General features: G+C 41.8%; 1 protein-coding gene across 1 annotated transcript; it reads left to right on the top strand.

Moving 5' to 3' along the window:
* The first annotated feature begins 140 nt into the window (after nt 1-140).
* LOC128456502 (putative methyltransferase DDB_G0268948) lies at nt 141-5,503 on the top strand. The gene is made up of 6 exons (XM_053440701.1): nt 141-409; nt 504-664; nt 1,511-1,727; nt 2,226-2,329; nt 2,439-2,576; nt 3,054-5,503. The coding sequence occupies exons 1-6, from the start codon at nt 299-301 to the stop codon at nt 3,148-3,150; spliced, it is 828 nt and encodes a 275-aa protein (XP_053296676.1). The 5' UTR covers nt 141-298; the 3' UTR covers nt 3,151-5,503.
* The last annotated feature ends 8,024 nt before the right edge of the window (nt 5,504-13,527 follow it).

Genomic DNA, 13,527 nt, shown 5'->3' with positions numbered 1-13,527 from the left:
GTGTTATTTTTATTATTACATTCAGGTCACTCAGCATTGTTGCACACAGAGAGGGAGCTGTCCCTTTAAACACCCTCATTATGAAACACACCACATACCAGCAGAGATAAAGGAGCCTCCCATTTCCCTTGCACCCCGTTGTTTCCCTCTTGTGTGTGTGTGTCTATGCATGTGTGTATGTGTGTGTGTGTGGTTCTGAATGCCTGCCTGCAGACGAAATAGAAGGTAAAGTCAATTTTTTTTTAGCTCTTTATGAAGCTTATGATAAATCAGCTGTTCACGGAGGCATCAGTTAACAATGGCTCACCGTCTGTTTGAGGGCAAGAAGCATGCAGCTTCTTACTTAAAGTACAGGGTCTCTCCATCAGAACATCTTATACAACAGGTCCTTGGATTCCTGGAAAAACGGGTAAGTGCAAGTAGGAAGAGGATGACAGCCTCTGAAATATAACTACTGGAGGAGAAATGTTAAAACTAACTGCACAGCGATGTTATTTTGACAGAAAGCTCGTCCCTTTGAGCTGGCAGTGGATGTGGGTTGTGGCTCGGGACAGGGCACTCGGCTGCTGGCCCAACACTTTGCTTCCGTGGTTGGTACAGATGTGAGTCCTGCCCAGCTGGATTTGGCTGTCCAGTATGCCCTGGAGGCAAACATCACATATAGGTGAGCATGGACCAACCTGCAGTCAGGATTCATATTTTTAGGTTTTTACATGAGACTGTAGGTCAAAGGCTAATTCAAGCTTCATGGGTCTCTTTTTAGTTTGTTTGTTCCATGTTTGCCTGGCTACAGAGGGAGGAATCAAGCCAACCATTCAAAAAATGCATAGCAGATATCAAGATAACACCAACATGTTTTTATTTACTGCTCTGTTGAGCAACTTGGCGACAAGAGAGAACAATGGGAACCTTGTCTGGTTAAAGTCGGTCATGCTGTGAGGCCCACACTGCAGAACCAACATACAGTCAACCAGGGCCGGGTCTAGGCAGGGGCAAGAGGGGGCCTGGCCCCCTCAAATAAATGTTGTGCCCCCTCAAACTAAACAGGGTTAGGGTTAGGGTTAGGCACAATGCCCCCTCAAGATTTGTGGCTGCCCCCTCATACATGCCTGTCTAGACCCGGCCCTGAGTCAACTGAATAATAATCCCCTATGTATTGTTTGAAATATAATATATACAACACAAATAGTTAACAAAATTAATATGCAAAGCATGGAGCACATTGATTTAATAAACCCAGTATCAATGGAGTATTTACTCCCAGTATTTGAGATATTTTAGAATATCTACATTAATATCAGTAAAACCTGGATGGATACAAGGTGGAGTTAATCATGTATTGCATTTGGTGCACCATTAAAACTCAGAAATTAATTGTTTAATCTGACTTGATTTTTGTATGTAAGGATTCATTAGTTGTAGAATGTGGAAAGGCCCAAACGTGGTTTCACCTGGTGTGTGTGTGTGTGTGTGGAGTTTGATTCAGTTCCTGCTACCTTCCCATCTTCAGAGAGTGTGCGGCTGAGGAGCTGCCGTTGGCTGACAGCTCAGTGGACCTGCTGACGGTTATGACTGCGTTCCACTGGTTCGACAGGCCACGCTTTCTCCTGGAGGCCCACAGAGTCCTGAAGCCCCGCGGCTGCTTGGCTCTGCTCAGCTACACCATGGACATGGAGCTCAGCTACGACGGCTGCTGCTCGCAAGCACTCAACCAAGTCTGCAAAGAGGTACACGCAGAGTGAGAGAGGTTACTGTGAATGTGCACATGAATACAGTTTTCAAATGCTTTTCTTGTTATAGAAATACTTACGTGTCAGGACACATGATAAAGTAAATGAAAAGCATCTGTAGCAGCATAATAATAATAGTAGGGATCCATTAATAGTCATGAACTGTTCATGTATATCTGCATATTGAAAGATCAGAGTCCCACCACAAGCAATTGTGTTTATTTACCATGAGGACTGTGGTCTGTGAGTATGAGGACAGCATTTTTCCTTTAAGATTTAAGATTGCACGTGTTCAGACAGGATTCATCCCACTGACACAAACCAAACAGGCAAATATCATCAGGGCAAATACAAACAACACAAGCAAATCACATTGCACAACATCGTCATCTAGTGGTTATTATTGTGCAAAGCCCATCAGTGGGTAAAACACCTGACTCAAGTTGTGTATAATGACATCAGTGAGTTGACGGACTCTTCTGATGATTTGATCAGTTTCATGCAGCTTTAAAACTCTACCGCTACCCTCACATTGGTCCCAGCACTATTGAGTTGTACCGGGCGGCGTATGAATCCATCCCTTACCCAGACAAGGAGTGGTGAGTGAACACATTCCTCTCTGCCAAATTCTAAATATTAGTTTTCCAATATTTTATCACTTCGGGCAGTACAGTAGTCAGATGTGTGTGTTTGTGTGTGTTCCTAAAGGCAAGAGTGTGTGAGAGTGAGAAAGGCCATGCCTCTGTCCGGCTACATGGGGATGATGGAGTCTTTCTCCAGCTATCAGATTCTGCTGAGAGCCGACCCGCAGAAGGCCGAGCAACTCTCCCGGGACATCTGTCAAAAGTAAATACTTATTCACCACACTATACACACGCATGCACATCACACATGTGTTTGTGAAAATGTAAAAAAGTACTGATCTGATGACATTATCTCTACCAAGGATTTAACATTTCTCCCCTGTCTGGTTGTTTGTTGGTTTGTTGGTTTGTATCTTTATTTGTTTGTGAGAAAGAAACTTGCTGGAGAGATTTGTCATTGAAGAACCTATTGAATTTAAGTGATGATCCGAATCTCGAATTTAGTTTTTACTCAGGGAGAAATGAATATTTAAGGGACACATATCTATGAGTGTGTGACATCTGGTGCAGCTTCATTGAATTTAAGGAGACTGTTGAGACTTAGGGGGAGGTTTGCACCATTCTAGTTGTTATATGACACGCTGAGAGATAAGATCTGCCACAGGAACAGGATATTGTCCCTGACTTTACTCTCTGAATGACTCATAACACTTTATTTCCCATGCTCCTCTCTGTCCAGGCTGAAGTCCGTGATGCAGGTGACCTCAGCAGACGCAGAGGTGGTGGTGGCTGTGAAGTATTACTACCTGCTGGCCTGTAAACCAGAGGAGGCCTGAGTCCGACACCTCTCACACTTTCAACACCGGCCAGCAATGTCGTGGACACAGGAGATCTATGTGTGAGGTTGTTTTATAAAATACCACTAGAGGGTGACACTTGAATCAAGACTCCATGTGTTTATTGTCTCTGCTTTCACTGTCTATGTTCATTTTGTTGGGCAGTTTTTCATGTGGCATTCATCCACTTTACATAATCTCAGAGATGTATATTCTCTTTATTTGCAGACCACTGTAGTTTTATTTGCCCTGACTCCTCCACAATACTGATTTTGCGTCGAATCTTCATTTGATTTTATCAGCAGTAATTAAGATTTCAATGATAGAGGTGATGGGCCTCATAGTGGGATTCTTCTGCTGGAGACAGACACACATTAGAAACTGGCAAAGAGTCGGCTGATAGCTGTGGGTCAAACACCTTTCACTGACTACACACAATGTTGAATATTATTAATATCTCTTGATACTTTACAAAAAAATTGTATTTCAACATTTCAGTCTACTAGTCAGACAACCTGAATGGAATTTTAAACATTCAAACAAACAAAACACAATGTACATGACCCTGTTTGAGTTGAATATGAATGTCGGGGCTTCCGGACACATGGAGGCATGTTGTGTTTTTTCTGTTGTTTGATTACGTCTGAATAATGACTCACCTTTGACTTCTATTGGATTGAATTCTGCTGCAACAAAGTTTACCCCTGAAACTCCAGAAGTGATTTGTGGACTCAAACACTACACCCACTCCTCCATCGGCATAATGGTGAGTAGAGAAGGAGGGTGACCTATCCCTGATACTATATACTGATTCCTTAGAAATAAGCAGCACGCACTCTTCAGTATTTTTAACCTCTGCTCGCTCTCCGCTCATGGTGCTGACGCTCACATTCACAGAGCATGTTTGAATTGCATCAGGGATTTGTTGAAGTACACAGACAATACCACTAGAGGGTGGTATTTGATCAAAAGTGATGACAAGTCTATGATTATTGCCACTGGTGCTTGGAACGTCACAATATAGCATTCACCAGCTCATACATTTTCATAATAAACATATATGACCCAATGTAATGCACTTTTGCCATGTTGTACACAATTGGTGAAAAGGTTTTAGAGAACCCTCAAAAAAAGTAGAACAGAACGGAACCAGGCAGAGACTCCAACTGATGGAGGAGCAGCACTGTCTACACCCCGGAACGTGTTCACATTGACCGATCTTCACAAAAATCAATACACAGGTGTATTTATTATAATTATTATTATTCATTATATAATTATGTTTTCACAGAGAAGTGAAGAGACATGATGTAGACTGTTATCAACAGCTCTGTGGGAGATTATCACCTTGAATATTAATTCAGGCTTTTTAACATGGAGCTGGCCACTAGTGGCCATCCAGTGAACTGCAGTTTTTCACAGGATGTTGCCCAATCGTTTAAAGGCAGATTTAATGCCTTTATCAAAATGAGTGATGCTCCGGTCCTATAATGTGCTTTGAAGTTCTTGACCTTTAGTTGTCATCCCTCCTCTCTTACCTTGCTGGACATCTCCTCAAAACCCATAAGTTTGCTACGGAGCCGAGACAGACGCATCATCAGGTAATTTACCCAACTGTATGTTCCCTCATGCTTCTCTTCTTCCACCATCATCATCATAATAGTTTGCTGGTACCTGCTTGCAAAAAAGGCTTCACCAGGGGCCTAAAGTCTCTGATTTGAAGCCCTGATCCACGAATTATTCCCTGGTTATTGGTAAAACTTAAAAAAAATCCTATCCCACAATGTCAAAAGACAGTGACAAAATAACTCCCTGGATTCACCCCTTTGTCTGTGTAACCGTACAATTTCCCAGTGTTAGAAGATAAAGATATAAGGGACTGACTTTATTTATTCAGCTATTGATGAGAATTATATAACGATACTTATTGATATCGTTTTATTGCCTAGCTCCCTGTTCTATTTGCAAACTTTGGCTATGATCTTTGTCCACTTAAGTCCAAGGGCTGAGTGATACATCAAGAAAGGACACAGCACAGGCTTTGGCCCTGATGTCTTTAATGGCGTCTGCCACGTCTATTACATCTCTTTTGCATCCTGACTTGTATATATGTTTTTCATGTTATGAACATTTCTGCACATTTCCCTCAGGAACCGGTTGGAAAAGTTCCAGACAGTGTCTGTAGCAACTGACACAGACATTTCAGTTCTCATATGTCTGAAAGCAACTAGATCTGCATATCGTGTCAGTGTCATTGGTTACACTAAATGTTTCAATGATTGTTTCAAGCCTGATTTACCTGACTTAAGTGTGACGCCGGATCTTTCCCGAAACGTCTTTTAGTTTTGGTTTCAACTCTTTCCATATGTTTGTTTCCTTGGTCCCATTAGACGGATCGTCACCGACTTGTGATAAATCTGCAGAAGGCCGAGGACAGCGAAATCTTCAAGCTCAAGATGCAAACGGCGGCCATCATTCATGACTGCGTGGTCAGGCTGCTGAACCACCGAGACAAAGAGTCTGTAGAGTGTCTGTGTGACCTGCTCACCACCATGGGCAAGGTCCTTGACTTAGAGGAGGCCAAGGTGAGCTGGAAGTAGTACATTTGACATAAATCCTAAATTTATTTTATTACGGTCTTAGAAAAGGTCTGAAGGGCTACAGATTGAAAGCTTCGAATATAATCTAGAGGATAATATGCGGCTGGTTTCCCTTTCCAAAACTAAATATTAAGAGAAATGCGTTGTTTGCAGGGATGAAGATGTGATGTGAACTTTTTGTCAGCAGTGTCTGGTAGATTGAATGGAGACATGCTGAACATGAACTTCATGTCTCAAATTAACCACTCTCCCTCTGTGTCTCACCAGCCTCAGATGGATGAGTATTTTATCCAGATTGAAAAGATCGTCGAAGAGGGGAAAACTCCATCTCAAATACGATTAATGTTGCAGGCTATTATAGACCTGAGATTGGTGAGTCCTCTGTTTATGCCAAAATGTATCTAGGACTGTGTGATAAAACCCACACATGCTCCTAAATTATCTGATCTGTCAAAGATAAAGAGCAATGAAATCTGTTTAACACTGATTCAGGTTTGAAGTCATTGTGGTTCTGAACATTTTTTTTTCTTCAGCACAACTGGGTGTCCGGAGGACCCGAGCAGGGTCTGAACACCATTGACGAGCAGGAGGAGCCAAGAGAAGTGCAACAACAACTGCTCTCCAATGACACCAAGAGACAGCCAGGTCAGTCCTGCAGTCTAAATCCTCTTTAAGGTTTAGAATCACATCGACACAGCTATAGTGACTCAGGAAACCAGTCTGTAGACTTCCTGTCCATATAACCTGCAGAGATGCTTTCAGGCCCAACAGCAGACAGGAAGCCCCCTCACTCCCTCCCATCTGCTAGCTGAGCTATAATATTTCATCTTGTAACGCAGCATGCCACAGAAACTGTCAGAAATGTCACTCTGTCTGCCACTTTCACAGCCGTCTGACTGCACTGTATTTCCTGTGAACTAATCTTAAACCTATATTTCCCTGTTCGTTTTTTTTGTTTTTTGTGTGGGTGTGTCTCCACAGATCCAAGTGAGCAGAGAGATCAGCTTGTGAAGAACGAGGAGCCCTGGACCACTGTGCCTAATAGGACCAAAAAAAGGACCAGAGACTCCAGGAATATCCCAAAGGTCTCCAAGGTGAGATGAGCTGTCCGAGGCTTTGACACAGATCTTACCATTCTACGTTTTTCAAACCTTCTACTGTGAGGATTGTACAAATGCACTGCATACAGGAGACGTGAAGCTGCTATTTACTCTCTGTCCCTAATAGTTGATTTGCTCATATTTCTACATTGGAATCACAAAAACAATGACAAACAATTACCATGTGGTAACTGGTCATGTTCCATGGAAACTTAAATCAGTGTCAGACGTGACGGCCGGGTAAAATCTGGAGGATTGGCTACAGACTTCAAACATTTAAATTACTTTGAAAATGTACATTTATTTTTTTTCAGAACAACTGGGTGTCCAGAGGACCCGAGCAGGGTCCGCTAACCATTGTCCACAAGGAGGCAATTAAAGAGAAGGAGGAACCGAGAAAAGTGGACGAGAAGATCCAGCAGGGCCCCTGGGCTCAAGTCCCATTGGTGAAGGGGAGTGGTGGAGGAGCCAAGGCCGGTGACTCAGGTGAGGTCACACCACATGACTTTCAAACCTATCAGATCACTGATAGGTTTGAAAGTGCTGATCAGGAGTCGTGTCCCTGTTTGGAGTTCATACTACAACACTTAACGATGGAAGGGTGTCACTCACTTCACAATGTTTCGGCTGCTCCGCTCTGTTTAGCTGTAGTTGTCACTGATTCATCTAAGATATGAAGCTTGTTAGAAATCTGGGGGTCTGATAGTCTTTCATATCTATTACATTTTACCAGAATTTCCTTCATTATGTTCTTAAAAAGGTTTTAAATTGAACTTGATGAAACCCTGATATAAAACAGTAACTTACAGCATATCCTGTACATGGAGTCAGGTGAAGCATCTTCCTCTTAATGACTGGACCTTGACTCTGATCACCCACAATCGTTATTTTTCACTTTTCTCTCTTTTAACGTTTCATCTCTGCAGGGCTCAACTGCTTCTCAGCGCTGCAGTCCAGCCCCTCACCACAACCCTCCACCCCTCCTCAAGAGAAGGCAGACTTCGACGGAAGGTATGAGATGACAACGCTGTCTGATTTGAAGGATCCTGTTGGTGTTAGGTTTCTCTGAAACTTGAGGAGAGTGTCTCTGTGATTTTGATATTTATCTTTTCTGCTAGCAGGATATTTTTAACTTTGATTAACTAGAATCCATTAATTTAAAAATAAATCAGTTATTAGGGTTTTGTTTTGCTTCTGTTTAGGTCAGTGATAATAATTTTGTAGTAGGTTCCAAATTGGTGGAAAAGCTTGATATTCAGAGTTTCTCATTTACACTGCCATCCTTCCTGACTCTTTGTTTATTCGTCCCCCACGCAGAAGAGGCAATAAGAACAGGAACCGTAGGAATCGCCTCTACAATCTGCTGCACAATGCGCCTGCTTTGTCTCAGCCTGATCCGTTGACCAGGGGAACCAGTTCGAAGGAGCTGCTGGAGAGTCCAGCCCGGGAGGAGCTGGAGCATGAGGGAGCCATGCCACGCAGACCGAGTGTCTACGAGTGGTATTGGTGATAGCCAATTACCTTTCTGGCCACTTACGCCGCCCCGCCCCCATGCCCTGGAGCGGACCGTTGACAATGCCCCTCAATTGCATCGCTCAGGGCGGGGGGCGTGGCGGTGTTCTGAGGGACAGCTGGCAGGTCAGGGGTGAGATGGGCGCCACCTAGTGTCTAAACTGAGAAGTACAATACAGTGGGCAATAATCCATTACATTACAATTCATTTAGCTGACGCTTTAATCCAAAGTGATTTACAATCAATGCATTCAAGGGTACCCGAGGGAACAAACCCCGAACAACAAGAATCAAGAAAGTACAATTTCTTCAAAAATGGAGCAAAACTACATAGTGCTATAATTAAGTTTCATTTAAGTGTTACTAAATTGCTAGTTTAAAAAAATATATTTAATTTTTTAATTTTTTTAATTTATTATTATTTTATTTTTTTTGAGGCGGGCCAATTTAAAATGGATGGGGGGCCGCAGATGGCCCGCGGGCCGTAGTTTGGACACCCCTGGTCTACGAACTTAAACCTGATGAAGCTGGTTTGAGGTGAAATGGACAGAAGGTGAAAGAAAAGCAAACATGGAAGTATAAGAACGTCTTCAGCTGCTTGATGTGACAACAATTTCAAGAAGCCAACATTCTGTTCCTCGAGAAGATCCCACGATTCCTTCTTTTTACATTTTCCAATATTTGGTCTTAATTTTAGAAAAGCTGTGAACCTTTAAATATTTTTCTCTACAAGACTTTTATTAAATGATCCTAGATGAGTCTTTGAGGAGAATTTCTCTGTGTTGTGGTGACAGAGCTGAGACGGATCTTGCTTCTTCTGCTCCAGAAGAGTCTCGGTGGAGAATCATTCTCAGACATCTCCACACTTGCTTTCCAAGATTGTCACTGATCTCTTTGATCGTCTGCTCCTCTAATCTCTGATTCCAGACAGGTGTTCAGGGGAAACTTAAACCAGAGGTCACAATGTTTGCTTGAATCCACTTTTTAAACTTCTTTTAACAGCTACATTTGAACACAAACCATTCAGATCCACGTGTGAATGTGTGTGAATAAACACTCAACATAAGTCTAACAGAGCACAGGCAAATCACCACTGACACGCAGGCTCAGGGTGAGATGATCTGAAGAGGACACTGCCTGTAGCTCTGTGACTTGGCAGGAAACCAGTAGCACTAACCCCACTCAGTTTCCTGGGAGGCACCAAAGAGTGGAAAACATCCAGTCACCTTTAATAACCTCCGATGATCTGTGCATAAGGAAAAAAATGTTCCTCAGGATGACTTGTGCCTCTTGGTACATTTATTTCCACCCATGACATGTTATTCCAGAGAACCATCTCTCAGGTGAGGTATCAATAGCCACTTTGCAGGATTTCCAACTAAAACTTAGCTCTCACTTCTCTATTCACATGGCCTTAGTGTCTCAGAGTGTGTGTGCCCTGCAGGTTTGTCATGTTTTACACAAGTCCTCCCTTTTTATCATGTGACAGAGATACAGATGTGGTGGTAGAGATTTTAGAGGGTTCCATAACTGTACTGTCTGGACCTGGCAGCACTATGGGCTGGCGTCATCTTCCATTGGCCGAATCACTCACCTGATCTCAGTGCAGCTTTGTGTTGGAGTTGGTGGAGAGCAGAACAATGTGAAGAGCTGAATGAGGCTCTAGTGGAAGATAATCACCAGGGAACATTCAAGGAGAGTCTGCTGATGTCTGAGGGTCCAACACTTCAAACAGTCACAGACTGCAAAAGATTTTTCCACATATTAAATATTCTTGATATCTATAAATATTTAATTAAACATTTTATCATTTCACTTTGCTTTTCAAAGTCTTTGCCTTTACCCTCTTCCACGTTGATGAACTAAAATATAATTGATATAATCCCCTGTTACGTAGAGAATAAAAGCATTCTTCAAGAAAACAGTAAAATCTTTAAAATGATTGTGTTTAATTAAGTGTTTCATTACAAATACCAAGTGAGGCAAAATGCAAGTGTTCCCAGTGTTCACTTAAAAAAAACATTTGCTCGATCTGGGCCAAACAAACCTTCCTTTCTATTTGTTGTTTCAGTTGCACCAGTTTAAACTTCAGCAGCTCAGACTCTCTCTTCTCACAAAAATACACACTCAACTCAAGTGATTCATTTCTATTGATGTCTCTTTTCACAATTGGATGTTCCCTCTTATAACAGGTTGTCAATGTCGCCAATGATTTCATGTGCATAGATTTAACACATTACATAAGAGCTGAACATACAAATAGGATTTAGAACTCATTTGTATTAGTCCCAACCAACAACTTTCCCTCCTGCTGTATTCAAATGAAAGAAGACTGATCAGAAGTAAAAGATAATATGTGGGTGTTAAGAGTTCAAATGGGAGCAAGTACGGTTTTTGACAGAGTATATTGATGAGATATTAACGTCGGTGATGTCAGACTCGGATAATAACTCACACTTTGATTATGTTTCCTGTCTCTGGTCAAACGCTGCTCAGGGAGTTGGAGCGACTTCAAACAGGAAGCAGGTCTGCTGTACACATGTTCTCATCTCCACTCACATGTGCTGAAGCTGAACGTCCTCCCTGACTACTGAGTTCTATATTCAGATATTCCTTATGTTACTATATGATTTTGCCAGAGCTGAAATATCTATATCCACTACTTTTCCACTTGTTTTCATCATGTAGTCACCTGATGATATTCTCTTTCGATGACCCCTAGCCTGGTTATTAATAGTTTGCTTTTATATTTACAAAAAGAGTTACAGCCCTTCTTAATTTTCCCAACAGCCTCTGAGCATAACTAAAGCAAACAAGGTATAAAACAGGATATGTATCGTTATGACAAGTGCGTTAGTCATGTTCTCGCAGAGGAGTTTTTCTCCGGTAAATTGAGTCGACAAGATACGCTGACATCTGGGTCATGTGTTTCCAGCAGGGAGAGCGAACCCCCCCCCCCCCCCCCCGGTGTCAGGCTCGCTTTCTGCAAGATTAAGACTCAAGTCCGGTGGGGCTGATGTCACTGCTGCTGTCACAGTCACAGCTGGATGTGAACTGACAGCCACATGTGACACACACAGTAAGTAGTGGTGTAAGTGTTGTAAGTGAAAGACACGATTCTCCAATTGTTTGTGGGATTAAGCCACCAAATATAGATTAAAAAACTTTCAAATCTTATTTTAAATTTCTCTAATACTTTTGTTTATGATCAAACATCATTTGACATTCAGAAGCACCTTGTGAGTAGCTATAAAGTGAATTGATTGTGATGTTTTACACTTTGATTAAAACAAAATGGGATTTGTAGAGGAACAAAAGTTTTCTTGGAATTCGTCCCAGATATATGATAGATACAAATTGAGTGCTGCTTCTCCATGTTTACTGTAGCTTCGGAACAGGAAGCAGACGTGTCCCAGATGGTCTGAGAGGAATGGAAACATCATAACAAGAAAATGTATTTAAACAGACAGGAAGCCAGTTTAAAAATCGGAGAACTGGAATGATGTCATAATAGAGACATCATTCCAGTTCTCCGATTCCTATTGTGTTCATTGAGGTAAAGCTTGGTTTTGTAATTGTGTTAACATGTTCATACAATCGTTCACTGCAGAACTTTTCCACTGTGGAGGTGGAATGTCATTCAAGACTTAATCTACAGTAAAGACTTGTTCTGTGACGTGGTTGAAATCTTGTCTAGAAAACATCAAAAACAGATGTTTAGGGGCTATAAGATGTTAGGCTGTTGACAAACAACCTTATGAAGGACACCATAGAGGTTTAATAATTGCTGCTTCAGGCTAAGTGGTAAAAAGCTTTGATAAGTGTCAAATATTTGCTTGAAAATCTGATTCCATGCATTTGATGATATCTTTGGAGAACCCTGCAGGTGTCAAGACAGCAGGAGGTTCTGTTATTGAGAGGATCAATCTGGATGTAAGGACAATATAAACCCTATAGCTGATACGTTGGAATCATAGCCTGTTTAGAAAGTGATGCCAATACGGGAGTGCCTGAGACCTGTATTATCTCAATAGACCAGCAGAGGGCGACTCCTTTGGTTGGAAAAATAATTAAATTTGTATTGAAGTCTATATGAAAACTTCAATACAAAGTAAAAAGGTTCCCTGGGACTTTAGAATCTCAAGTTTCCGGTAGTTTGCAGGTGTGGGTGGGTGTGCAGTGCCCTGGAGTTCTCTGTCAGGCTCCAATAATATGGTTATTTCTTATTTAAAGAAAGCCAAGATGCTGCTGATTAAAATTCCAAACTCAAGTCTTAGAAGCAGCAGCAGCTCACAAACACGTGGGTGATGTCGCAGCTGGTTTCCTCTTGTCCTGACGTCTTGTCTTATTTCCTGAATGTTGCCAGCTTTCTTCGAGGTGTCAGATTGTTAACCAATTCGCTCTCTATAGCTCAACTCATTAAAATTAAAGTTTTCTCAGTAACAACTGCAACACTCTCCACACGGTCGGACCAAGTTTGATCCTAACACTGAATACGGGAGATTGTGATAGTGGATCTTGATCATGGAGGAAGCCGATCACAACAAGTGATCACAACAAGACTGCTTGATATACAATACGCCTGCTCACATATTCTACCATGAATGGCATTGACTTTCCTTCTGTCAAATCCACTTCTGTCTGACTGAGCTTCCTTAATGGCTGCAGTTATGATGTCAGGGGTGGCTGTGGTTTGCCTTGGGCTGTCCACCAGATGTCCGGTGTCGGATTTGCCTGAGCTGAAACCATATACATTCTTTTGTCAAAACACAGCTGAGCCTTGATCCCAGCCTCACAAAGCTGCTGCATGGCCACAGACCTTCTGTGATGTTTAAGTAAAGAATAAAGGTTTTGGGTTGAAAAATGGTTGGAGTGATAAGGATTGCTTTATATATCAATTTTAAAGTCACTTATTTAAAATAAAAACCAACAAAAAAACACAGATGATAGTGGTTGAAAGCTTTCAACACAACCCTAACTCAGTGTTGCAAACAACATTGAAGCAGGAGACAAATTCCTAGCATATTTGTATGCGATATACAAACAGCAGATAACATTATAGGTGAACATTTTCCACATTTTCCACATCGGGCTTTTTCAAAGGTTTCTGAAAAGATGTCTGAAATTCCTTGAGGCGCTTTTTCTGTCAGTTAATTGCCCCCTTT

Source organism: Pleuronectes platessa, chromosome 14 (genome assembly GCF_947347685.1).
Source record: "Pleuronectes platessa chromosome 14, fPlePla1.1, whole genome shotgun sequence".
Lineage (NCBI taxonomy): Eukaryota > Metazoa > Chordata > Actinopteri > Pleuronectiformes > Pleuronectidae > Pleuronectes > Pleuronectes platessa.
Note: the sequence above shows the minus strand (reverse complement) of the source record. Positions and strands in the feature narration are given on the sequence as shown.